General features: G+C 42.0%; 3 protein-coding genes across 10 annotated transcripts in view; 1 reads left to right on the forward strand and 2 right to left on the reverse strand.

The window, feature by feature from the left end:
* LOC124861411 (NLR family CARD domain-containing protein 3-like) lies at positions 1-24,957 on the reverse strand. Its single transcript, XM_047355158.1, has 10 exons — positions 24,912-24,957; positions 20,543-20,793; positions 20,360-20,413; positions 20,142-20,270; positions 16,316-18,107; positions 16,073-16,246; positions 15,756-15,929; positions 4,830-5,003; positions 1,657-1,700; positions 1-1,508 (listed from the first exon to the last, which is right to left on the reverse strand). Exons 2-10 carry the CDS (start codon positions 20,784-20,786, stop codon positions 985-987), a joined length of 3,309 nt encoding a protein of 1,102 aa, XP_047211114.1. The 5' UTR covers positions 20,787-20,793; positions 24,912-24,957; the 3' UTR covers positions 1-984.
* Positions 1-25,454, forward strand: part of LOC124861391 (NACHT, LRR and PYD domains-containing protein 3-like) — a 923,911-nt gene that overhangs the window by 784,691 nt on the left and 113,766 nt on the right. The window lies entirely within an intron of this gene.
* LOC124861426 (gastrula zinc finger protein XlCGF57.1-like) overlaps positions 1-25,454 on the reverse strand; it is a 1,067,819-nt gene that overhangs the window by 392,880 nt on the left and 649,485 nt on the right. The window lies entirely within an intron of this gene.

A 25,454-nucleotide genomic window follows, 5' to 3' on the forward strand; every position in this document is an offset into this window, starting at 1 on the left:
TCGGTGAAAATCAATCAAGTGGCACTTTAATAAATTTTTGCAAGAATTGAGAATGGACAGAATACAAACAAGTGTCTTGATCTGCCCTCTCTGCCCAAGACTATGAGTTACAATGCTTTTATAGTTCTCGCACAGCTGAAAATGTAATTCACAACACAGGAAACAAGAAAATAAAACAATCTTTGAGCATCAGATTTCTAAAGGGGATCAGCATGATGTGAAGCCCTGGAGAGAAGAGAGGTATCTCCTCTTGGGACAACAAAGCCTGCATATCAGGGGAAGGTCCTGCATTTCAGGCACCTCTAAGTGTTGCATGCTGACCTGGCAAGAGTAGATCAGGTCTGAACTGAACATTCTATGGACAACAAGCGGACAGAGCACACTTAGGAAGAACAGATGATATCTCGAAGATGTCCAGAGGTAGCCCAGTTCTGAAAGAGCTGACCTGACTCTAAGTGATACTAAACAAGATATCCTATTTACATTTTTCTACTATCAAGCACCTATTGCCATTAACTGTTTACTTTTTTTCACAAAGAAACAACATCTGAATATGCTGGAGGTTTTTTCCTGTTAAAGTGGACTTTTCGTCTCCACTGTTACATTCCTGCTCAGTATGAGTGATTGCTGCAAAGTCAACAACACAATGTAATCGACTTTCCACCATCGATACATGCTCATCCAGGAGGAGTCAGTGCTGCAAGTCGCTGACTCAGTGAAATTTACTGGGTTTCTTAGGCAAAAATCTTTTTAACCAATTTGAATAATAAACTGAATTGCACTGCATTATTTGGATCAATTGGAATTGATGTACTTGACTTGGAATCAGTGTGTATGATTGAACTAAATTGTTTAGTGCCTTGAGATGACATGAGTTGTGAATTGACGCTATATAAATAAACTGACCTGAGGACATTAAAACAGTAACACATTCTAAGAGTCAAATGCTGAAGATATAAATAAAGATTAAACTATCTGTTCATTTTAAATTAAACACAAACTCACTGAGGAAACTGGCTGCAACATAAATCCAGGGTAGAGAGGTTCAGTGAAGGTGGTGTTGATGGTGTGGATTTGGATCAGAGTGTTACTGAAGACTTCGTAGAATGAAAGAGTGCCAGCAGGCCAGTCCATGTACACTGCTACTCTGTTGGAGACGGGGGAGGAGGGAATGGCTGTTTCTCTGAAATCATCCCAGACTGAATAGCCACCATCAGAGCACTTCAGGCTCCAGGACTGAGCATTCCATCCAAACCAACAGAGACCTATGTCGTCTGTCCTTTTAATTCCTTTGTAACTCACTGCTATGTGAACACCTCCAGTCCACTCAACCTCCCAGTAACAGCGGCCAGTCAGGCCTTCTCTGCACAGCAGCTGTGGAAGAATAAACCTGTCTGGATGATCAGGATATAACATTTCTTGTGGTGCAATGATGACCTTCCTTTGGTTGTCAGTTAGTTTAAGGAATGTGTTCACTGTGTTTGTGTCGATTGTGAGCTGACAGGAATCTGATGGAGAGAACAAACACAATCCAGCTGCAGTTATTGATCATTTATTGACACTTTGATGATGACTCCTGAATGAGTGATGGACAGTTTGAAGATGGTTGAATGTGAGCTGCTTTGTTGTCATGAATCAAATGAAAAACACACTTACACTTCCTCAGACCTGGTTTCAACCATCGGACTCCAGCAGGCTCCCTGAAAGGAGTAGAGGGGTCAGGCCATTAGCTACCTTCAGCAAGAAAACATGGACATTATTTGGCTCTTTGACAAAGAAATATATAAGAGAATACTGAGTCAGGTAATTAATTTTGTTTAGACATAGTTGCTAAAGGTGAAAGGCAGATCTTCCTTTACATACATAAACTTTCTGAGACCGCTGAAAGAAACATTTGTCTCTATTGTATTGAAGCAAATCTATCTCCATGTTAGACATGAAAATTTCTCTGCCTGATTTAGTAAACATTTAATCACGGATATTAGGTTTAAAAACATGTAATCTTCTGTGTGTCACCATCTGAGGTTGTTTTGGACCAAAATGCAAACAGTCGCTTGTGCACAGCATATTGAAAACAGATCTTCTTTAATTAAGGCTCGGAGATCAGCACTTACAAGGCCATAGGAAATTCACAGAAGAGAATTCACAAAAAGCATAATCCAAAGAGCTCGGGGAAAGACGTGACAAACAAGGTATACATGAAATGAAAAACCAGCGAAGAATAATTAGAGGAACTGGGTATATAATATGGAAGCAAATCGTTACCATATTTCAAATGAAAAAGCATTTTCAGAAATGCTTTTTCATTTTAAGAATGTGGCTGCATTCTTTGACTCATAAATGAAATTAGGTATCAATAATCCTATTTGCATTTTAATTTTCTTTTTCAAGACTGCTCATTCTTTCACTTAATTAAAATGAAAAAGAAAGACTTTTGAGATTTATTTTTCAAAATATGCCCCAGCAAATAGATACCAGAATTCAATTTGAAATGTAAAATATGGAAATGAAAAAGCATTTCCAGAAATGCATTTTCATTTTAAGAATGTGGCTGCATTATTTGACCCATAAATAAAATTAGTAATCAATCATCCTATTTGCATTTGCATTTTCTTCTTCACGACTTCACATTTTATGCCATAATCAAAAAGAAAACAAAGCAGACATTGCTTTTTCGTTTTCGTGATCTGCCCGCAAAGTACTGCCCAGAACTCGAAAACGAAAAAGCATTCCGAACTGCGGGCACAGCTGAATGACGGTGGCAGGCTGTGGCAGTTCCGCCACACCCTGCCACCGGAACTGCCACAGCCTGCCGCAGGGTGGCACGGGATTCCGCGAGGATGCCAGAAGGTGCCAGATCGGCTGTAAAAGCTTGCCAATGCGGTTGCCGCTGTTTTTGTGGAAGCTGATGCTGATTATCGGCAAATGGGATGTCATTGTTGTTATAGCCTGTTACCTTTACATAATGATTTCATTATTGATTATTATTTAATAAACAGCTTTAGACCCATAACATAAGGTGATTGTATTTACTTGACATGGAAAATAAATAGCACTATGTGTATGTGCGACGTGTTGAAAGGATGACAAAGATTTATTGCACAAACAGCCGGTTTATTATAGATCATTCTGAATTGTCACTCACAGAAAAATATAAATAAATGTTTAAAAGCATGCTGGATGTCCCAGGCCATAAGGCTGCCACGAGGATGCCACAGCCTGCCACCGGAACTACCAGTTCTGCCTGCCACTGCCACAAATTGAGCTCGGCCCTGCTGCAATTCAATCAGTTTCTCGGCACGTTTGCAATGTAATGCAATGCAGACGTTCACAGCGCCCCCTACCGAAAAAGATGGGTAGCTTCAACAGCAGGGAGCTGAGGAAGAGCGTCTGCTGACGTCACTCTGCTGCACCCGCCGCTCGGAATGCTTTTTCGTTTTCGAGTTCTGGGCAGTACTTTGTGGGCAGACCACGAAAATGAAAAAGCAATGTCTGCTTTGTTTTCTTTTTGATTATGGCATAAAATGTGCAGTCGTGAAGAAGAAAATGCAAATACAAATAGGATGATTGATTACTAATTTTATTTATGGGTCAAATAATGCAGCCACATTCTTAAAATGAAAAAGTACTCGTACTCGTCATACTCGTTGTCTTCCGCTTATCCGGGACCGGGTCGCGGGGGCAGCAGACTCAACAGAGACGCCCAGACGTCCCTCTCTCCAGACACCTCCTCCAGTTCCTCCAGGGGGAGCCCAAGGCGTTCCCAGGCCAGCCGAGAGACATAGTCCCTCCAGCGTGTCCTGGGCCGTCCCCTGGGCCTCCTCCCGCTGGGACATACCTGGAACACCTCCCGAGGAAGGCGTCCAGGAGGCATCCGGTATAGATGCCCGAGCCACCTCAACTGGCTCCTCTCGATGTGGAGGAGCAGTGGCATTTCTGGAAATGCTTTTTCATTTTCAAATTTTACATTTCAAATTGAATTTTGATATCTATTTGCTGGGGCATATTTTGAAAAATAAATCTCAAATGTCTTTTTCTTTTTCATTTTAATTAAGTGAAAGAATGAGCAGTCTTGAAAAAGAAAATTAAAATGCAAATAGGATTATTGATACCTAATTTCATTTATGTGTCAAACAATGCAGCCACATTCTTAAAATGAAAAAGCATTTCTGAAAATGCTTTTTCATTTGAAATATGGTAACGATTTGCTTCCATAATATAAGCAGGGAGAGAAGGAGAGTGGACCAATGAGGGAGAAGTGGAAACAGGTGCGGGAACTGGCCGTGGAGACTGAAGGAATCAATGATTACCTTGGTGACAAGAACTAGGAAACACAAGGACACGAGGAAACTAAACTATAAGAAAACCAAAGGGAACATAAAATCTAAGGATAACATTATCTGATAAGGAAGAGCAGGGAAGCGAAGACCTTGAATTACTATAAACTAAAAGGTAAACAAGTGGAACTAAGCCTGGTGAAGAAACAAATAACTATAAACTAAAACCTGTTGGAAGGAACTTAAACAGTAGAGACTAATACGGAGAACTATGCCAGAAATAAGGCTGGGGAGAATTACTAATATAAAAGGGAAATTAACACTGAGTAAATAGTACCTGAAGGGGATCTAAGGAGAAGAGGAGGAACTACTAGGGGAACAGCAAGAGGAAAGGCAGTACAAAGTAAACAGAAGCAATCAATAAACACAGCTATTAAACCAATAGAAACACTAAACAGCCCAAAAAGGAAATCAACACAAAACCCACAGATCCTGACACTGTGTGTTTCTAATAAATATAAACTCATTTTCATTGGTAGGATGAATCCTTACCTGAACATTTCTAGCGTACAGTCTGGGCTTTCCAGGGCAGCAGATGCCAGCTTCCACCCTGAGTCCTGCATGTCATTGTTTCTCAGGTCCATCTCTCTCAGACTGGACGTCTGGAGGCTGAGAACTGAAGCCAGAACTTCACAACTTTCTTCTGAGAGATTACAGTATCTGAGTCTAATGAGACAAATTGAGTCAAAATTACACATAGAATAGTATAAAAATCAGATATACAAGGACTTAGTCTTATTCTCAAGAAAACTATTTGATCAGAGTCACTTCAACACTGACTGAAAATACTGTTAGAAACAACAAGAAGTTGAAATGAGCTCATGTGTTTACGTTGATATTTTTGACATTTACATCCATGTTTAAGTTCAAGTTACTTTGAATCCTCTATAACTGTTAAATGTTGTATGTGGCTGGTTATCTTCACCTGGTGGACACTGCCTAGTCTCGTTCGCCTTCTGAAACCAACCTACATTGTTACCTGAAAAAAAGTAAATTAGCTCAAACCTGTACTAAAGTATGAGTAGCATTACTTCAATATACTTTCTAAAGCAGAAGTAAAAACTAGTCATCCAAAAATGACTCAAGTACTAATAACACCCGATGATTGTGGGTGGCAAGGAATGTGAAATTTTACTTCCTCCTCTGTCTGAGTTGATGGACAGGGGAAGACCCCACCGGCTGAAAACATGGCTCAGTAAAAGAAAAGCCGTGGTTACAGCTGCATCGTTTGGTGCTGCTAAGCATTCAACGCACTTAGTGAAACTGCATATCACTGGTAGGAGGTATTTATTACCTCTGGTTGATTTTAGGACTGGACTAACCCAGTCGATTTGCAGGTGGGCCCGAGGGAATGTAACCCCCCTTCGCTGAAGTGGAGATAGTTGGAACTGACAGCAGGTCAAACATCCTTGGATGTAGACTTGGGTGTCGTGAGCCATCGAAGGCCAGTATGCCACCTGTTGGAGGGTATGAAGTGTGGCTTTAAAACCACTGTGACCCCCTACAGGAGAGTCACGAGCGTAGGCTAATATGACCCCCCTATGGTCAGTTTCACTGATGTCCAGGGTTGTAGCCTGCTGGAAGGTGATGAGTACTGCTACAATCTCTGCATACTGACTTGTTTTCAGCCCCAGTTGGCAGTGGTTTGGTTCGGTGTTGTGGTGTCCAACCCAGATGATGTCCACACCAGCTTGTGGTCAACCTTCATGAAGGAAGGCGCACCCGTCAATGTAAGCTCTTGGGAGCCCTTCGCACACGTTTTCATCGAAGTAACGGCTACTTGACGAAGAAAACTGGGCGAAGGCAGGTGTGTCAATGGCGGTCGCTACAGTGTCGCATTCACAGTGCTGGCATTCTGCTAACCCCTGCCCCAACACCATTTTATTATTCTGACTGTACCTCACCTCAACATTATAACCTTGGAGGGCCATCATCCATGTTGCGATGCTACTGTTGGACACTCTTCCTTCTCTAAACCGTTCGCTGTTCAGGAAACTGACCGGTTGAGGGGAAGTCTCAATAATTACTTTCTGCCCCCAATGTAACTGCGGAAATGTTCAACTGCCCAGACTGTAGAAAGCAGAGCCCTCTCACAGTCTGAGAACTTAACTTCTATGTTACTCAAAGGTCGGCTTGTGTGTGTGACAACTTGCATGTCTTGGTCATATTTCTGCTTCAATGCAGCACTTAGACCCTGGGAAAAGAAACTCGCTTCAAGGTGAAACTCCTTGCCCTTATCTGGGTAGGCCAGACAAGGAGCACAACCAAGTTTCTGCTTCAAGAGCTGGAAAGCATGCTCTTGGGTTTCTCCCCAAGTGAAAGGCGTGTCTTTGCGTAGGAGTTCTGTGAGAGGTTTGGCCATCTCCGCATAGTCTTCCATAAACTGGCGGGAGTAGTTACAGACCCCTAAGAAACTTTGAAGTTCAGACACATTCATTGGAGCCTTTATGTCTTGGATTGCCCGGATCCTACTGGCTTGGGGCTCGATGCCGTTTGAGCCCACTGACTGATATTTCTAAAACAGCTTCTTAAGCGCTGTTCTTTCCGCTTCGGTGCTTAGCGCATTGGCTCTCTCCAACTGCTCGTTGACCTCTGTCTCAAAACCGGAGTAAGACTCGCTGGATGAGTCCTGGGTCCCCGGCTCTTCTTGACCTGGTTTCCCTGGGTGTGTTGCCAGTACGTACACCACCAGGTTGTCTTCAGCCCCCAGGGTAACACCGCAGGTGGATTTGGTTGTTAAAACTTCATGTCTCTCAACTGTGATCATGTCCGACAGAAACGTGAACAAAATGTCTGGAGAGTCCTGTCTACCGGACACGAATAAGGGCAGGTCTCCAATGACGGGGGTAGTTAGCTCGAAGTCATGCAAAGAGCTGTCTATGAGCATCCCCAGGGGTTTTCTTGCGGTTACCTGGATAGGCACTTGGGTTGGATTCTCCACCAAAGGAAAAACTCAAGCATGGGTGTGCCACAGACTACCAAACTACCAGGTTCAGTTCCCGGAAGTAGGGAAGAGGTTGGAAGAAAACACGGGTACTCTGAAGTTTATGTCCCTTTTTGACTATCAGGTGGATCGGTACACCTGCTGTTCGCTGCGGTATTAGTGAATTGGTCTCACTAATGACTTGGCAGGCCTGAGGAGGAAAGGTTTGTCCTGACAACATGACCTCAGGGGTTCCCAAGAAGGGACTTGAGGGAGCGTTGGCTCTGGCCCAAACAACCTGGTGGGTGCAGGTGTTGAACAACACTAAAAGCATGAGAGAGCTGCCTCTTGCCAACCTGCACAATGAGGGTGCACACTCCGGTTGCCTTCAGAAGATGGCGTGGCCAGTCTGCTTTCAGCAGACTGGCCACGGGGTTGTAAGATTTCACACCTGTACTTTTCAAAGAGCAAAGAAATTAGTCATGACTGCGGAGCGCAGTTCCCTGGGTGGTCGGGTGCAGTCGTGCACCAGGGGGCCCCGAAACTGGCTCTGTCGAAGGCATGAGCTTCGCTAGAGGTTCTTTGGGCCCCTCAAAGCTGGAAGCTTGGTTGGTTGCAAAGGGTGGTTTACTGCTTGCACCCAGGGGTTTTGGCACCTCCACCTGGGCTCAGAGTTGTCAATGAGCGGAGCCAGCCTATCCAGCAGGTCCTGGTCAACAAGGAGAGGCCCTGTGTCCAATGTGCAAATGTAAATGGGGTGCACCAAAGTCATGTCTTGGAATGAAACATCCAACCACGCCCGACTGGTTATATATGAGCAGTCCTTGGCGTACCTGGAGATGTTTACATCACAACCCTCAACTTGAAATGGTTTACCAATGTTGGGACCTACATCCATGGATTTCAACACTAAAACTCCAGTACATACTTTCCTGGAACTTTTCAAAATAAAGTGCATTAACCTTCTTCCAGCACAGCCAGGAAAGGGGGTAACTGCGGACTTCCTGTGGCGCCATTACCTAAATAAAAGCACAGCCAGGAAAGGGGGTAACTGCGGACTTCATGCGATGATACTGCCGCATATAAGCACCCACCTTTCCACAAGTCTTTCTCTTCCACACGGCCTTCCATAGGGACCGGATAGGAGAGGAAAGCGCGCTGATGTCTTTTGCTGGCAAAAAGACATAAAATTCAACTGGATCCAAAGCCATACGATCATCAATCATATGCAAAGTTAAGTAGAATGAAATACTGTTTGTGTATCCAGTATTTTCATTCATGAATGCAAATAATTAAGGTACAAGCATTGCTGACTGTCTCTCCGAGGCCCCGCAGACTCAAATGGTGTTCGAGAGAAGCCTGAAGGAAGACGGCAGAGACCGCAGTGGACAACGTTCGTTCCTCATCCACAGCTGGAGGTTAGCGGGAAGCTATCCATTTTGTTCACAGAACGAACGCACCTTCTGATCGGGAGGAACTGAGGAAGTTAGCGGGAAGCTAACCCTATCATTCACAGAGCGAACGCAGAGGTTCCGCTTGTTGACTGTGGACGTTTCGTCAAACTTCATCGCCCTTGGACAACATATCCTCGCTACGGTCAGAGGTTAGGTTTGGGCAGATTAACAGATAGGTTTAGGATGAAATGACCTAAACGTTTTCATGTTATGAAGTTTTGTTGTGGAACCTGGTGATCTTTAGTGCTAGTGGGCTAGCTACGGCATGCGCCGGTTCTGTGTTCTTTGTATGTTTTAAAGCTAAGATAAACTTTACTTGAAGGGTGATTTTAAACAGAAGATCGCTCATAACGCGCCGTCCGCGCTTATGCATTTTAACCCTTTATTAACCCTGGTATTTTAAAGATATGTGTTGATTCTGGTGCTAAGCTATTAGCTTCTTTTGTTAGCTTAACGGCTAACCGGTAGAGAACATGTGCTACTAAAGACTGTTCAAAAGAAAGGTTGTTGGTTTTCAAGCTAGTGAATAATAGCCCCTGAACATCATTTACTAGATTTGATAACTAAGTAAACACCATTAAGCCCCATTTCTCCAGAAAGATTTGGCTCTTTTCTAAAATACTCCCTTAATAATATTTCTTCAAATATTATTTCAATAAATTAAGGCAGTTAATTAGACACCGTTGAGAATTAGTCATCCAGGAGTTTGGTTTTATTCAGCAGATCATTATTTAAAACATTATTTTATTAAAATAATATTTTATCTGATCTTGCATTGTGAAGGGTGGTCTAAACGTTTTCTGATTATTGCCTAAGTTAGTTCCAAGACTAACTTAACTTCACTTCCAGATTCTTCAAGATAATCCTTGGTTCTCAAACATAAACATTGCATGGTAATGTTGCATCACTCTTTTGGTCATGATTTCCAATCATCTTTAATCAACTTGTTGATATTGTACATAGCCCATTAGTCTTCATTATTCTTTCATTCTGCTTGGTAGTTTAGTTGAATTGTTTTAGCATAGTAAAGAGTTTGTTGATTGAAATATGTTTGACTTTGAGTTGACTTATTTTTGTTAATAAATTCTTGTATTTTAAGAAATTGTGTGAATTCATTCCATATGTGTGCAGAGTTTATGCTGTTCAATAATGCCAGAGCTCGTCTCACACCTTTCTATTCTGTCCTAATACCATCGCCTTATTGGGCTGGTATTCACAGGACAATCCTTAACAGACCGAAATATTATTTGATAAAATATTAAATATTAATATTAAAATATTAATATTAAATATTAAATAATATTCTCAGATTCATATTTACAACACCAAGGGCGAGCATGGCTCTACTCACTTCCTCAAACAGGGTTGAGTACATCAGGTTAATTTCTGATCCTGTATCCAGGAGTGCGTTCGCCTTAACACACACCCCTATAACGGTCGGACAGTATAGGCGATGGGCACGTTTGTTGTGGGTTAGTATGCCCAACAATTTTAGGAAGGGAGTCCTTGCTGTCTCTCCCAACGAGGTCCCAAGGGGTTCTTGAGGTTTCTCAGGTTTGCCTCCACACCGGACCAGGTAGATTCTGGTGGCCGTGGACGGGGATTTTGGGTCTGGTTTAACTGTAGGATCGGCTTCCTGTTTCAAGGGTTGTGGTGGCGTGGTGGCCTGGCGTGCCACTTCTGTCACCATCTTGCGTAAGGCATCCTCCATCTCTTTCCCCATAATCCCTTCTGCATGTCGGTTCCAGCCTTTTCCATCAGTTTTACCTTTAGGCCTCGCTTGATGGTCAGGGCGTGTGCTCAACCGGACATTATCCGGTATACCAGACTTTGGTTTCCTGAACCTGTTCTTAACATGGGTTCTGGTTGAAGGCATTCCCTGACCTTCCAACGCCAGGCTGTTTCTTTCTGTCTGTACCTGTAAAAACCAAGCCTCACCCTCAGATTCCTTGGTCGGGCAAGGAAGTGTTTCCCACGGCATCTGAGCATACAGTACTTCCTGTGGGTCTCATGCGTTCTAAGGGTCTATGTTCTGCAATACATAGACCCTTATCGCACACTTTCATGAAGGTTGTGGAGGAACAGGGATTTAAAAGCAAGCTCCTCCTCGATGCCTGGAGCATTGCGTCCTTGGAAGTAAGCAGCTCTCAAGCACTGGTAATACTCCCTGGGTGCTTCGCTTTTCTTTTGCTGGATGGTGAAAGCACCAGGTGTTGCGGAGGCCCGGTCCATGTACACAGAGTATTCTTCCCTTAAAGCTTCACTGAGGGTTGAATAATGGTCTCGGACTCTAGAGGGCAGGCTCTCCATGAAAACATGGACGCTCCTAGATGTTGTCTTTCAGACGAGCTTCAACTTTTCCCGTGCTGATGGGCAATACAAATCTAAAAGACAGCGTTCAACTTCCCTAAGATAATCATTAATGTTTGACTCTGCATTATTAGGGTCGAAACCCTCTATGTCCTTGGCAAGAGACTCACTCTCAGGGATAGGTGTTGGCCCATCTGAGTCATCATCCAAGAGTTCACTCCTACTACATCCACAGTGTGTCAGTGCATCACCATCACCCTCGGAGGAAGCAGTGGAGGGTCCTAAGGGTACAACGGTGGGCCCGGTGCTCCCTGGACTCGGGTCCTGGGCCTCGGTTGAGGGCAGTATGAACCACCTGAGTCCCAAGGACAGCTCTCCTGTCGCCTTGGCGGAGGTGAGGGATCGTAGAGGACAGTACTGCCAGTCAATTTTAAGGCTGCTCGCCTCTAAACCTTGAACTATTTACTTCTACTGGATCTGCGGCTAGGTATTGTTCATGGCTGCTTACTACAGTGGGGTGGGACACCGCACTACTGAACCTAGTCTGACTTTTCACACCTGTTCTGGACTCGGTGGATGTATGGGGAAACCCACGAGACTGGAAAGGTAATCTCCGGAGAACAGCTTCTACTTCCTCCAGAGCTGACCTGCAGGTTCTCTCAGGGTATCGCAGGTATGGCTCACCTTCAAAGGTATCAACCTGTGAGGTAGGTTTATTTTCGTCCCCCCAGTCCTCCAAGGATGGGGTGTGGCTTGGCTACAGTCAGCTGTCTCCAACTTATTTTCAAGGTCTGTTAGTTCACCCTTAAGAAGACCGCTTAGGGAGATCCACCGTCTGCAAAGTGTCAAACTGCAATTTAACATGCTGGTCAATTTCCAACATTAACATTCCCTCATACAAAAGAGTGAGCTGTCCTAACAGATCGGCGACCAGTCTGTCTTTTGGTGGGTCCTTAATGACTTGGAGCAACTCCTGAATCCTTGCTTCCCATTGCTCAATGCCATAATCATTGAGACCTTTACGCTCATCTGGGGATAACAGGATCAACGACCCAATCACTTCTTGTGCCTGCATTCCTATGGAGTCGTCCTGACCAACATCCCCAGCTGCAGTCTGGGATGTTTTCTCCATCTTTGGCCAAAATGCACAACAACAAACAAAGCTGTTCAGCTATGAACGACCACTAAATCAGTTAGCAGTAATACAAACAAAATAGACTGTTCAATTATGTATGATTGCAAAAGTCAATTAGCACTAATACAAACAATCTAAGCTGTTCAGTTATGAATGATCGCTAAAGTCAATTAGCAGCAAAACAAACAGACTAAGCTGTTCAGTTATGAATGATCACTAAAGTCCATTAGCAGCAACACAAACAGACTAAGCTGTTCAGTGATGAATTATGTACTTTAAATGGGTGCGCAGGTTTGAATATTCAAACTGTGGCTTACCCTATGGTTTACTGGAAATAATGCAGCAAACAAACAAAAAAATATTTATTTTTTTAGAGAAAAAAAGGAATACGCAAACTAAAACATTCAAGCACTATTTCTAGCTTCAAATGAATGTTAATGGTGCCCACTATGGATCACTTACCTTCTAGCTGTCCCTACAAAGTTAGACAACTAAGTTAGTTGTATGAGTCGGACCAAACATGCTTCACACAAAACCTAGCAAAAAAAACTTAAATTTTAGAGCAGAAGTGGTAATGAATGTTCAATAACTTCAACTTTCAGTTCAAGTTATGCCCTTTGATCATAGGTGATGGACTTATCTGCCATGTTAATGAACTAAATGATTAAATCAAAGTAGGAAATATCCTTTGTTGGAACTGCAATTATCACTAGTGACCACCAGATGGCACCGAATGCAGGTCTGCAATGGGGAAAATCAAGCTGCAACTTCAATTTTACTTAATGGCCACTAGATGTAAGTGTTGCTTTAAACCTGTCTGAGAGAGTTGGTCACAGCTGTAGTTACACCCAATGGACACCAGAGGCAGATAGGAAGCCTGCAACTGTGGCAGGAATTCTGTTGCTTTGGTAACAGCTGATTGCACCTTACAGACACTAGAGGCAGATAGGATGCCTCCTACCCTAACAGGAATTTAATTGCTATACTTATCACAGCTAGTTTTGCTGGTTTTGCAGCTGATGTTCCACGCATAGCAGGGCTGGCCAGCTGGAAATTAACTTTAAGTCTCACACCACAAGCTGTACCAAACTTCAACCTTGCATCGAAAAAGCCCCTCTCAAAGATTATTATCACTCCTCTGCAGTAGAATTGAGCAAACTTCTAGTCAAGATATCCTATGGCTTCAAGCACCCTTGCAAAACTCAAAAATCTCACAATAAATTTCTTAAATTCCAAGGATATCACAATTGTTTACTCTGTGCAACAGTGATGTATGTCCTTTTAAGGCCCACCCAGGGACGCCAAATGCGTAAGAAATATGATTATTGATTAATTAATATTTATCAAGAATTATATTTGAAAATCATAATTAGGAAAAAATAAATTTCTTAACCAAAAATCATTACTTACGAATCGAAATCAGAGATGTTCTCTGGTATTGTAATTATGGCTCAAGGCCCTTGATAATTACAATTATTACATTCTCAGTAATAATTGATAACTATTACTAGATGTCACTGTTTTATCAACCGCTTCACCAAAGGTGGGGAAACTTTGACCTTATTTTGAAAGATAAATAACTCTTGCAGGAAATAAACACAAACGCGTTCTCTTTATCTATGTGAAAATGTATTAAATCAACAACCCTGATACACCTTGCTATTCTGATTCGATAATTTTCACCTAATCAAGCATGAAAAACTTCTATACAAAAGGGGTAAAATAACTAACTAAACAAGATAAAACAACATTGAGTGTTTATGAAAGTCAAACCAGCAGTTATGCCAAAAACAAGGGAAAATATGGAAATAAACACTACGCTTTCTCTTTATTTATGTGAATATTTATTAAATCAACAACCCTGATACACCTTGCTATTCTGATTCGATAATTTTCACCTAATCAAGCATGAAAAGCTTCTACACAAAAGGGGTAAAATAACAAACTAAACAAGATAAAACAACATTGAGTGTTTATGAAAGTCAAACCAGCAGTTATGGCAAAAACAAGGGAAAATATGGGACTGGGCGAAACTTTGGGAGTGGCCTCCACCAGGCTGCAGTCATAAAACCCCCACAGTTGGAGCTCAGTGAAACACAAGGGGTCATAAAACTTTTAGGTGGCAACCAGTGGAAAAACATGAGGAGGGAAGACAATGGAATAGTGAGTATTCCACCATGAGTGTCTAGCAGTCCAACTTTAAGTTCACCTGAGTCTGAGTTCAGGTGTTCAAACACAGTGAGACACGCACAGCTTAAAAGGGCGGCAGCTTTCGGAGTCCAACAGCAACCAAAGTTTCAATAAGACATTTCATGCACATTTAACTTGGAACACATTGGACTATAGGTGGTGATTCTAAATCGCCCTAAAATCCTACTCTATCCTGCCCAAGCTATTTCTAATAGAAATAAAACAAAATTAGATTACTTGGTGTCATCTTCTCTGGAGCAGGGTAAGAGGGAAGGAGGTTTTGTCATGTGTCAGTGACAAACTCAAAGACGGCCGGCCTTCTTCCTTTGGCAAAATGGGAAAAATACGATGGACCGTCAGCAGTCGACTGGAAAAAAAACAAAGAGGAAAATTTCGTCTCTTGGGAAAACCTCTGTGGGTTTTTCTTGGGTTACAAGTTAAATCCATGCCTTCGATCGATAAAGTAAAGTCTACTGGTCTTCTTATTTCAGAAAACTCTTCTCACGGGTTTGGCCAGTGGGGAGAATTAATGAAAACCCATGTGTGGTTTCTTCTCCAGAATGATGCGCCTCTGCTGCATGGTAACCGTGTCTCGGTTTCCAGCGAGAGAAAAAGCAAAGGAGGGGCATCTCCCATGTCCTTATATAGCCCACTGTGACATCAGAGCAGTGACACCCCTTCTTATCAGCTGCAATTCCTGCTGGGAATTGTGGTTGCAGACCATCCTGGGGTATATAGTAGCAGATGACACTGGGAGGTATAGTAGCGAACAAATGGTCCATCAGCAGATAGAGAATAAAATTAAAACAATGAAGTTTGTGAAGTCTCTGTTTAACACAGACTGTAGGTGTGTGTCTGCCTGGAGCATTGTTGGTTAAAACATGGTTGTTCTCCACCTAGTGACGTAGCTAGAGGTGAGGAGAGTAACCAGAAATCTAATGCCTGGTTCACACGGCAGGATAATTAGGCCTATATTTGACCCGATCTTTCCCTTCAAACATTTTAAGGACATCCCAATTATTATAATGGATTTTAAACATAATCTTATGAGACATTCCTGCTATGTGTGATGTCTTAACAGTGATCTAGTCTGTGAGGAAGGATGTCGGAACAGTTCTGATTTTAAATCAAAGATATTCAACATGTTGGATTGTGTGGGGTGTTCCCCGAGGACAACGAGCACGCAGCCTGATGAAGGTGACGTGTAGTCAATCAAACATCAAGGAGATGGAAACACAGTGAAGAATAGAAAAAAAGAAGAAAAAACAACTGACATGATGCACCAGAAGGTTTGGTGGATGTCAGAGATAGAGGACCAACTCATCAACATGTGGCAACAACGCAAAGGTTTGTTCAACGTTTAAGATAACTGCAAGACAAGGAGTAAAACAAAAACCTGGTCTGACCTAAGATTTTCCAGCTTGCAGTGCAGACTCCTCAGTGCAGGAACCACTAGCTTGAGTCCTGAATCCTGCAGATTATTGTTACTCAGGTCCAGCTCTCTCACTTGACATGATGGTGACATGAGAACTGAAGACAGGGGTTTAAAACTGTCTCCTGAGAGGTTACAGTTACTTAGTCTGAAAATGTGTAAAAGAAAAACAAGTGAAAAACATTATTTCCAAATGTGATTCCCTGAGGGTGACTTAAAACAAATGTCAGGGTCTTCACTGCAGCTGAAGGACAGTTTGCTAACAATAAGCAGGTGACCAGAGTGACTGACCTGAGGATTTCCATTCTACAGTGTGGACTGGTAAGCCCAAAGGACAGAAGCTTCACTCCAGAATTCTGGAGGACGTTTTCACTCAGGTCCAGCTCTCTCACTTGACATGATGGTGAGCTGAGAACTGAAAAGAAAGCTTCACAGCTTCTCTCTGAAAGGTTACAGCCTTCTAGCCTGAAGAGAGAAAGGTGAGACAACTGCAGTAAATTATTATATAAATTTGTCCTAATGGAGTATACTTACAGAACTTTATTTGAAGCTTTGACCACTGGCAGCAGCCTGAGAAAAGCATCCTCTGAAGCAGAGTATTTCTTCAGGTCAAACACATCCAGATCTTCTCCTGATGACAGTAAGATGAAGACCAGAGCTGACCACTGAGCAGGAGACAGTTTATCTGTGGAGAGACGTCCTGAACTCAGAGACTGTTGGATCTCCTGGACCAGAGAACGATCATTCAGTTCATTCAGACAGTGGAACAGGTTGATGCTTTTCTCTGCAGACAGGTTCTCATTGATCTTCTCCTTGATAAATTGAACTGTTCCCTCATTGGTCTCTAAAGCACTTTCTGTTTGCTTTGAAAAGCCTCTCAGGAGAGTCTGATTGGTGTGCAGTGAAAGACCCAGAAGAAAGCGGAGGAACAAGTCCAGGTGTCCATTCGGGCTCTGTAACACCTTGTCCACAGCAATTTGATAGAAAAGTTTGAATTTTTTAGCTTGAATTTCAGATTTTGGGGAGCTTGTATCACACTTTTGTAGCAAATTAACTCCATCCTTGATGAAGGTCCGATGGACATGAAGAGCAGCCAGAAACTCCTGAAAACTCAGATGGATGAAGCAGAACACCTTGTCCTGGTACAGCCCTCTCTCCTCTCTAAAGATCTGTGTGAACACTCCTGAGTACACTGAGGCTTCTCTGATATCGATGCCACACTCTGTCAGGTCTGATTCATAGAAGATCAGGTTTCCTTTCTGCAGTTGATCAAAAGCCAGTTTTCCCAGAGACTCAATCATCTTCCTGCTCTCTGGACTCCAGTGTGGATCTGTCTCAGATCCTCCATCATACTTGACCTTCTTCACTTTGGTCTGAACCACCAGGAAGTGGATGAACATCTCAGTCAAGGTGCTGGGCAGCTCTCCTCCCTCTCTGGTCTCCAACACATCCTCCAGAACCGTAGCAGTAATCCAGCAGAAGACTGGGATGTGGCACATGATGTGGAGGCTTCTTGATGTCTTCATGTGGGAGATGATCTTGCTGGCCTGCTCCTCATCTCTGAATCTCTTTCTGAAGTACTCCTCTTTCTGTGGGTCAGTGAACCCTCTGACCTCTGTCACCATGCCAACACACTCAGGAGGGATCTGATTGGCTGCTGCAGGTCGTGTGGTTATCCAGATGAGAGCAGAGGGAAGCAGTCTCCCCCTGATGAGGTTTGTCAGCAGAACATCCACTGAGGTGGACTCTGTAACATCAGTCAGGATCTCCTTGTTGTGGAAGTCCAGAGGAAGTCGACTCTCATCCAGACCATCAAAGATGAACAGAACCTGGAAGTGTTCAAAGCTGCAGATTTCTTTGGTTTCAGTAAAGAAGTGATGAACAAGGTCCACCAAGCTGAACTTTTTCTCTTTCAGCACATTCAGCTCTCTGAAGGTGAATGGAAATATGAACTGAATGTTCTCGTGGGCTTTGTCTTCAGCCCAGTCCAGAGTGAACTTCTGGGTTAAGACTGTTTTCCCAATTCCAGCCACTCCCTTTGTCATCACTGTTCTGATTGGTTGATCTCTTCTAGGTGGGCCTTTAAAGATGTCTTCTTGTCTGATGGTTGTTTCTGGTCTGTGTGGTTTCCTGGATGCTGTTTCAATCTGTCTGACCTCATGTTCATCATTGACCTCTCCAGTCCCTCCCTCTGTGATGTAGAGCTCTGTGTAGATCTGGTTCAGAAGGGTTGGACTTCCTGCTTTAGCAATTCCCTCAAACACACACTGGAACCTCTTCTTCAGACCAGATTTAAGTTTCCGTTGGCAAACCGAAGCTGACGTTTCTGAAACCATAATAAGCAGCCTCAGTGTTTTAGTCTCCAGGTCTTTATTATTTACTCACCAAAATTACTCTGAAAAATGTTTTGGGTTCCTTTACTAAAAGATTTTAATATCAGAATCAGAATCAGCTTTATTGCCAAGTTCGTACATACAAACAAGGAATTTGACTCCGATACACTTTGCTCTTTGGTTTTGTTTTTGCATTACAGAATATACATATTTACAATGTACAATATACACATATATAAATAAAAAGGTGCATTTGCAGCAGCTGTATGCTGTTGTTTTGTACTCTATTGAATGTTCAACAGAGAAACAGCCTGGGGGAAGAAACTGTCTCTGTGGCGGCTGGTTTTAGTGAACAGTGCTCTGTAGCGACGGCCTAATATATCGTGTTTGTTATGTGCTCTGGGCACATTATTACTATTATTTTTATTATTATTGTTTAGATTTGTTCTTTTGTATTTTTGGCTTAAGTCTTAGTGTTTTTGTTCAGTGTTGGTTAATTTTTTTTTTTTTTTGTGCGCTTCCTAAGTACACCGTTTGTCTTCGCCATCCTATAAATAGGCTGGACTTCAAGCGCTCTGTCTGTCCCTTTCTCGCTCTCTCATTTGCGTTCTCGCTTCCGATGCTGGGGCGCGTCTCATGTGTGCACACTCCCAGCTGGTTGTCAGTACTGCAGGCCGCAGCAGCATCTTGCCATGCAGTAGTTTGTTGGTAGCTTTAGCCTTTTGTTCTGATTTTGGCCTGATGAGACCGGTTGTACTGTTTTTGCTTTTTTTTCCTTTTGGGATTTCTTTTTTTTCTTAGTTCGGTGTTGGTAGTGGCTTCGACGGTCCTGTATAGGGTCGGCCCGCTGCCGCACCTGTTGATTCTTTTTGGCCGGCTCATCAGGTCCATCTTTCGGTTTGTACTTTTGGGTTTGTTTGTGGACATGGGGAGGTATGGGTTCGGAGTTTGTCTCTTTTTTTTAAAAACAGCAGTTAAGAGGGATTTCAGGAAAATCAAAGAAGGCTTAGGCTGCTGGAGGAGATAACAACCACTTCACCCTCTTCGCTACATTCTCACAATACTCTCCAATTTTGCATTGTTTGCTGTTATTTCAGCTTTTAACCTTGTTCTCTCTTTTCTATTCCTAGAAGCTACACCTGGCCTGGCTCTGTGTCTGCCTGCGACACTTTTCTGGAGAGGGGAATCGTCCAAGCTTCTGCTGGCAACAACTTAATGCTCACCCTCTACCGATGATCCACATAGCCCTGTCTTTTAGTGTTTAACCCTTTCTCTCTCCTAGACATTGCAATTGTCTGAGCTTTTACTGTAACTAATTATATGTGCTCTCTTTCAGACTCTAACCTTGAAAACTGGCTCAGACTTTATCTGTTCTTTCTTTCTAGATGAAACGACTAAAGGAGCTACATCCATTAACATTTACTTTTTATTCCCATAGAAAGTACTTCTGGATCAGTGCTTCTTTGTTCTTTTTGTGTCTCTGCTCTGTTCTCTCAAACCCCCAGTCGGTCATGGCAGATGGCCGCTAACACTGAGCCTGGTTCTGCTGGAGGTTTCTTCCTGTTAAAAGGGAGTTTTTCCTCTCCGCTGTCGCTACATGCATGCTCAGTATGAGGGATTGCTGCAAAGTCAACGCCAGTGACTGTCCACTGTCTCTACATGCTCATCCGGGAGGAGGGAATGCTGCAAGTCACTGACTAGATGCAATCTGCTGGGTTTCCTTAGATAGAAAAACGTTTTATCCAATTTGAATAAAAAGCTAACTCCGACTGCACTGTTCAATTGTTAGGATTAATTGGAATGTATGTACCTGACTGTTGTGAAGTGCCTTGAGACAACATGTGTTGTGAATTGGCGCTATATAAATAAACTGAATTGAATTGAATAGAAGAAACAAAGTAATCAATAAACAGAATGTTTGAATCCATATTTTGTCTCCATGTCCTCATTATATATGTTGTGACCTTTTTGGGGGGGGCGTAACAGTGTTATTACAGCAGGTTAAATCTGTTTAGAAATCCTCTTACTGCTCTGTAGACGGTCAGCCAGCCCCTTCTGTTTCATTCTCCTTAGGAAATGGGCCGATCCAATCAGCATTGAGTCTTTCTTGCTTCTTTTCTGTTTGAATTTGGTTCTTTGCACCTCTGTGTGGGAAACTTTCACCATATGAAGACAGATAACATCATTGCTTTGGCTACAAGAGCAACATTGTATTCCCAACACATTCAAACTATTCATAACCCACCTGATAACGTTTCACTGGTTGATGGCTTTTTCAACACCACGTGGGAGGTTTTTCCTGTTGGATAAAATACATCTGTTTTAAATAGCTGTATAGCCTAAAAATGATGCTGGAAAGTTTTAATGTTTTATTTTTATTCATTTCACTGAAAAGAAATGTATTCTTTAATATATTTTTTTTACTGACCTTCAGTAATCTTCATCTTCTTTAAAATTAAGTTTGTCACATCTATCACATGATCAGTGGTATACTCTTCCACCATCACTTCCACTGTATCCACTCTGTCTGCTCTCTGCAGAGAGCACTTTTTGATGGCTCCAAATCCATCTAGTAACTCAGCATTTTGAAGGTACCAGTGGAAAAGTTTCAGCTCCACCTCTCCTAAATCTTGGAGGATTTCCAAAAGCCTTTGCTTTACAGGCTTCTCCATATTTGCCCTGTAGAAACATTGAATGTAATCTGTCTGAAATATATGAACTGTTAGAATTTTCCTTGTTCGGTTTTAATGGTTATTTATTAGATGATTTTAGAATACAATGTGCCTTTAAGGTGAGAAATCTTAATTTTGTTCAACCTTTGCAGCAGAGCTGAGGGTTAGTCCACTTATTACACACATGTTGGTACCCCTCAGTTAATAAAAGAAAAACCCACAATGGTCACAGAAATAACTTGAATCTGACAAAGGTAATAATTAATAAAAATTCTATGAAAATGAACAAATGAAAGTCAGACATTGTTTTTCAAACATGCTTCAACAGAATTATTTTATAAAATAAACTCATGAAACAGGACTGGACAAAAATGATGGTACCTTAACTTAATATTTAGTTGCAGAACCTTTTGAGGCAATCAAACGATTCCTATAACTGTCAATGAGACGTCTGCACCTCTCAGCAGGTATTTTGCCCACTCCTCATGAGCAAATTGCTCCCGTTGTCTCAGGTTTGAAAGGAGCCTTTTCCAGAAAGCATGTTTCAGCTCCTTCCAAAGATGCTCAATAGGATTTAGGTCAGGGCTCATAGAAGGCCACTTCAGAATAGTCCAATGTTTTCCTCTTAGCCATTCTTGGGTGTTTTTAGCTGTGTGTTTTGGGTCATTATCCTGTTGCAAGACCCATAACCTGCGACTGAGACCAAGCTTTCTGACACTGGGCAGCACATTTCTCTCTAGAATCCCTTGATAGTCTTGAGATTTCCTTATACCTGAACAGATTCAAGACAACCTGTGCCAGATGCAGCGAAGCAGCCCCACAACATAACAGAGCCTCTTCCATGTTTCACAGTAGGGACAGTGTTCTTTTCTTCATATGCTTCATTTTTTCATCTGGCAACATAGAGCTGATGTTGTCAGAGTCTGTAGCTGTAGTGGATCAAACTGCAGACAAGAGCTGGGCAGCAGCATGTTTGGAGAAGGCTTCATTCTTTAATTAAAGATTTTTTCAAGCTTTACATGAGTAGCTTCAAACTTACTCTCTTCTATAAAGAAACTTAACACCAAAATAACTTAAACAGGGGTGGTGAACGGGGTAGAATGGAAGCAACCAGCGGAGAATAATTAGAACAAGCAGGAATATAAGCAGGGAGAGGAGGAGAGTGGACCAATGAGAGGAAGCTAAGGTAATCAGAGGAGAAGTGGGAACAGGTATGGGAACTGGCTGTGGAGACTGAGGGAATAAATGGTTACTATGGTGACTGGACTGGGAGACACAGGGACACTGGAGAATCTAAACTATAAAATAAACCAAAGGGAAACTAGATCTAAGGATAAAACACTAACTCACAGGGAGGAGCAGGGAAGCGAAAGTCAAATACACCCAACAATCTAAAACACCAACAAGAACGTAAAGGGAAGTGACCAATAATTATTACAACTGTCAGAGAGGAACTAAATACATAGAACTAAAAATATAAAGAATCAGGGAGGACAAATAATCTAAGGAGAAACAAACCTCCGCGTAAATAATAATAATAAGCGAAAACCATTCTAAGTAATGAATAAATGAGAAAGCAACCACCAAGGGAACTATGGGCGAGGGAAAAAATAACTACTATAACTAGGAGCCATCGGAGAGAACAAAACTATCAGGAAACAGAAGGCATAAACAAACATAACTACTAAACCCAAAGAAATAGAAACACCTAACTGAAAAGTAAACACACACAAAAAAAAAAGTCCAAAATGGCAGATCCTGACAGATGTGCCTCGTACTCGTTGTCTTCTGCTTATCAGGGACCAGGTCACGGGGGCAGCAGACTCAGCAGAGACGCCCAGACGTCCCTCTCCCCAGACACCTCCTCCAGCTCTCCAGCTCCTCCGGGGGGAGCCCAAGGCGTTCCCAGACCAGCCTAGAGACATAGTCCCTCCAGCGTGTCCTGGGCCTCCTCCCAGTGGGACGTGCCTGGAACACCTTCCGAGGAAGGCGTCCAGGAGACATCCGGTATAGATGCCCGGGCCACCTCAACTGGCTCCTCTCGATGTAGAGGAGCAGATGTGTCTTGCCAAAAAGTTCAGTTTTTGTCTCATCTGTCCATGGGACTTTCTCCCAGAAGCTTTGTGGCTTGTCAACATGTAGTTTGACAAATTCCAGTCTGGCTTTTTTCTGATTTGTTTTCAACCATGGTCTCCTTCGTCGTCTCCCATTAAGTCCACTTTGCCTCAAACAACGTTGGATGATGCGATCTGACACTGATGTTCCTTGAGCTTGAAGTTCACCTTTAATCTCTTTAGAAGTTTTTCTGGGCTCTTTTGTTACCGTTCATATTATCCGTCTCTTTGTTTTGTCATCAATTTTCCTCCTGCGGCCACGTCCAGGGAGGTTGGCTACAGTCCCATGGATCTTAAATTTCTGAATAATATGTGCAACTGCAGTCACAGGAACATGAAGCTGCTTGGAGATGGTCTTATAACCTTTACCTTTAACATGCCTGTCTATAATTTTCTTTCTAATCTCCTGAGACAACTCTTTCCTTCGCTTCCTCTGGTCCATGTTGAGTGTGGTACCATGTCACCAAACAGCACAGTGACTACCTGTAGCCCTATATATAGGCCCACTGACTGATTACAAGAATGTTGACACTGTGATGCTAATTAATGGACACACCTTGATTTAACATCTCCCTTTGGTCACATTATTTTCAGGTACCATCATTTTTGTCCAAGCCTGTTTCATGAGTTTATTTTATAAAATAATTCTGTTGATGCATGTTTCAAAAGCAATGTCTGACTTTAATTTGTTCATTTTCATAGAATTTTTATTCATTATTACCTTTGTCAGATTCAAGTTATTTCTGTGACCATTTTGGGTTTTTCATTCATTAACTGAGGGGTACCCACAATTTTGTCCACATGTGTAACAGATTACATATTTCAAAAATGATCAATGTTTCTTAGTTTATTCTGGATAAACCTCTCCACCAACATGCAGAACTAATCTGGTCGATATATCATTTGTCCTACATTTATCATCCTAGTTTTCTGTATTTTTACCTGTAAACCCAGATAATTATTTCTGCTATCCTTTAAGTTTAGTATAACTTGATTTTATTATCTTTATATATTCATTAAGAGTTATTGTGGGGACAACTTCCTGTGAAAATCAGTGAAACAAATGAATGAACAATAGAACTGCAAGACACAAAACAACTGTGATCTGACGTACCTCAAGAGGCAATGACTGTAGACTGCAGTGGGTGGTGATTCAAATTCTGCTCTGTGTGCATAACTCTGTGCTTCACACTAACATTATATAGATAGATAGATAGATAGATAGATAGATAGATAGATAGATAGATAGATAGATAGATAGATAGATAGATAGATAGATAGATAGATAGATAGATAGATAGATAGATAGAGATAGATAGATAGATAGATAGATAGATAGATAGATAGATAGATAGATAGATAGATAGATAGATAGATAGATAGATAGATAGATAGATAGATAGATAGATAGATAGATAGATAGATAGATAGATAGATAGATAGATAGATAGATAGATAGATAGATAGATAGATAGATAGATAGATAGATAGATAGATAGATAGATAGATAGATAGATAGTACAGACCAAATGTTTGGACACACCTTCTCATTCAAAGAGTTGTCTTTATTTTCATGACTATGAATATTGTAGCTTCACACTGAAGACATCAAAACTATGAATTAACACATGTGGAATTATATACTGAACACAAAAGTGTGAAACAACTGAAAATATGTCTTATATTCTAGGTTCTTCAATGTAGCCACCTTTTGCTTTGATTATTGCTCCGCACACTCTTGGCATTCTGTTGATGAGCTTCAAGAGGACTAGTTTTTCATGATAAGATGATGAGAGATAATAAATGATGAGATAATAGTTTGGTTTACGGCTTAGGAATATGACAAACCATAATAATTAAAGTCCACTAAACATTAGACTGTTCTAATAAACACACAAATCTGTATACTGTTGGTTATGTTGAGTAGAAATGCTCTAAAAACAACCAGATCAAAAAACAAAGGGCAAAGTTACTAAAGGCCAAGTTGAAGAAAGAAAAACAGCAAACTTACTGCTTGTTAAATCTAAAATGTTGAAGAAATTTCCATCCCTGTGTGAACCCAACTGAACGTGGAAGCACTGAAATGATTCAGACGGCAGAAACAGGAAGTGTGAATGAAGCAAAGCATCATGTCACAATAGAAGAATAACCCATTATTGCAACTGCAGGCAGCCTGTACATGGTTCTGAACTCAGTAAGCCCTTCTCATGGGTTTATAAATGAAACAACTCAAGGAGGTACTGGAGAGACTGGTTCTTGTTCATCTTAGAGACACTTCATTTTCATCACCTTCATGTTGGTAGAGGAATTCCTGACATACTACTGGATAAACAGCTTTCCGAATAAATGCATGCATCAGAGAGCAAAACATATTTTAAAAACTTCAAAGTTAACATGAGGGGTTCTTGAACCGCTCTTTGTCTGACCCGTCACCTAGAGCCTGTTTGCCATGGGAGGCCCTACCAGTTGTATTTAAGCCCCAGACAACATAGCCACTAGGATCATTCAAGCACTCAAACCCTCCACCACATTATGGTGGCGGTTCAAGGAGGGG

Source organism: Girardinichthys multiradiatus, chromosome 24, assembly GCF_021462225.1.
Source record: "Girardinichthys multiradiatus isolate DD_20200921_A chromosome 24, DD_fGirMul_XY1, whole genome shotgun sequence".
Lineage (NCBI taxonomy): Eukaryota > Metazoa > Chordata > Actinopteri > Cyprinodontiformes > Goodeidae > Girardinichthys > Girardinichthys multiradiatus.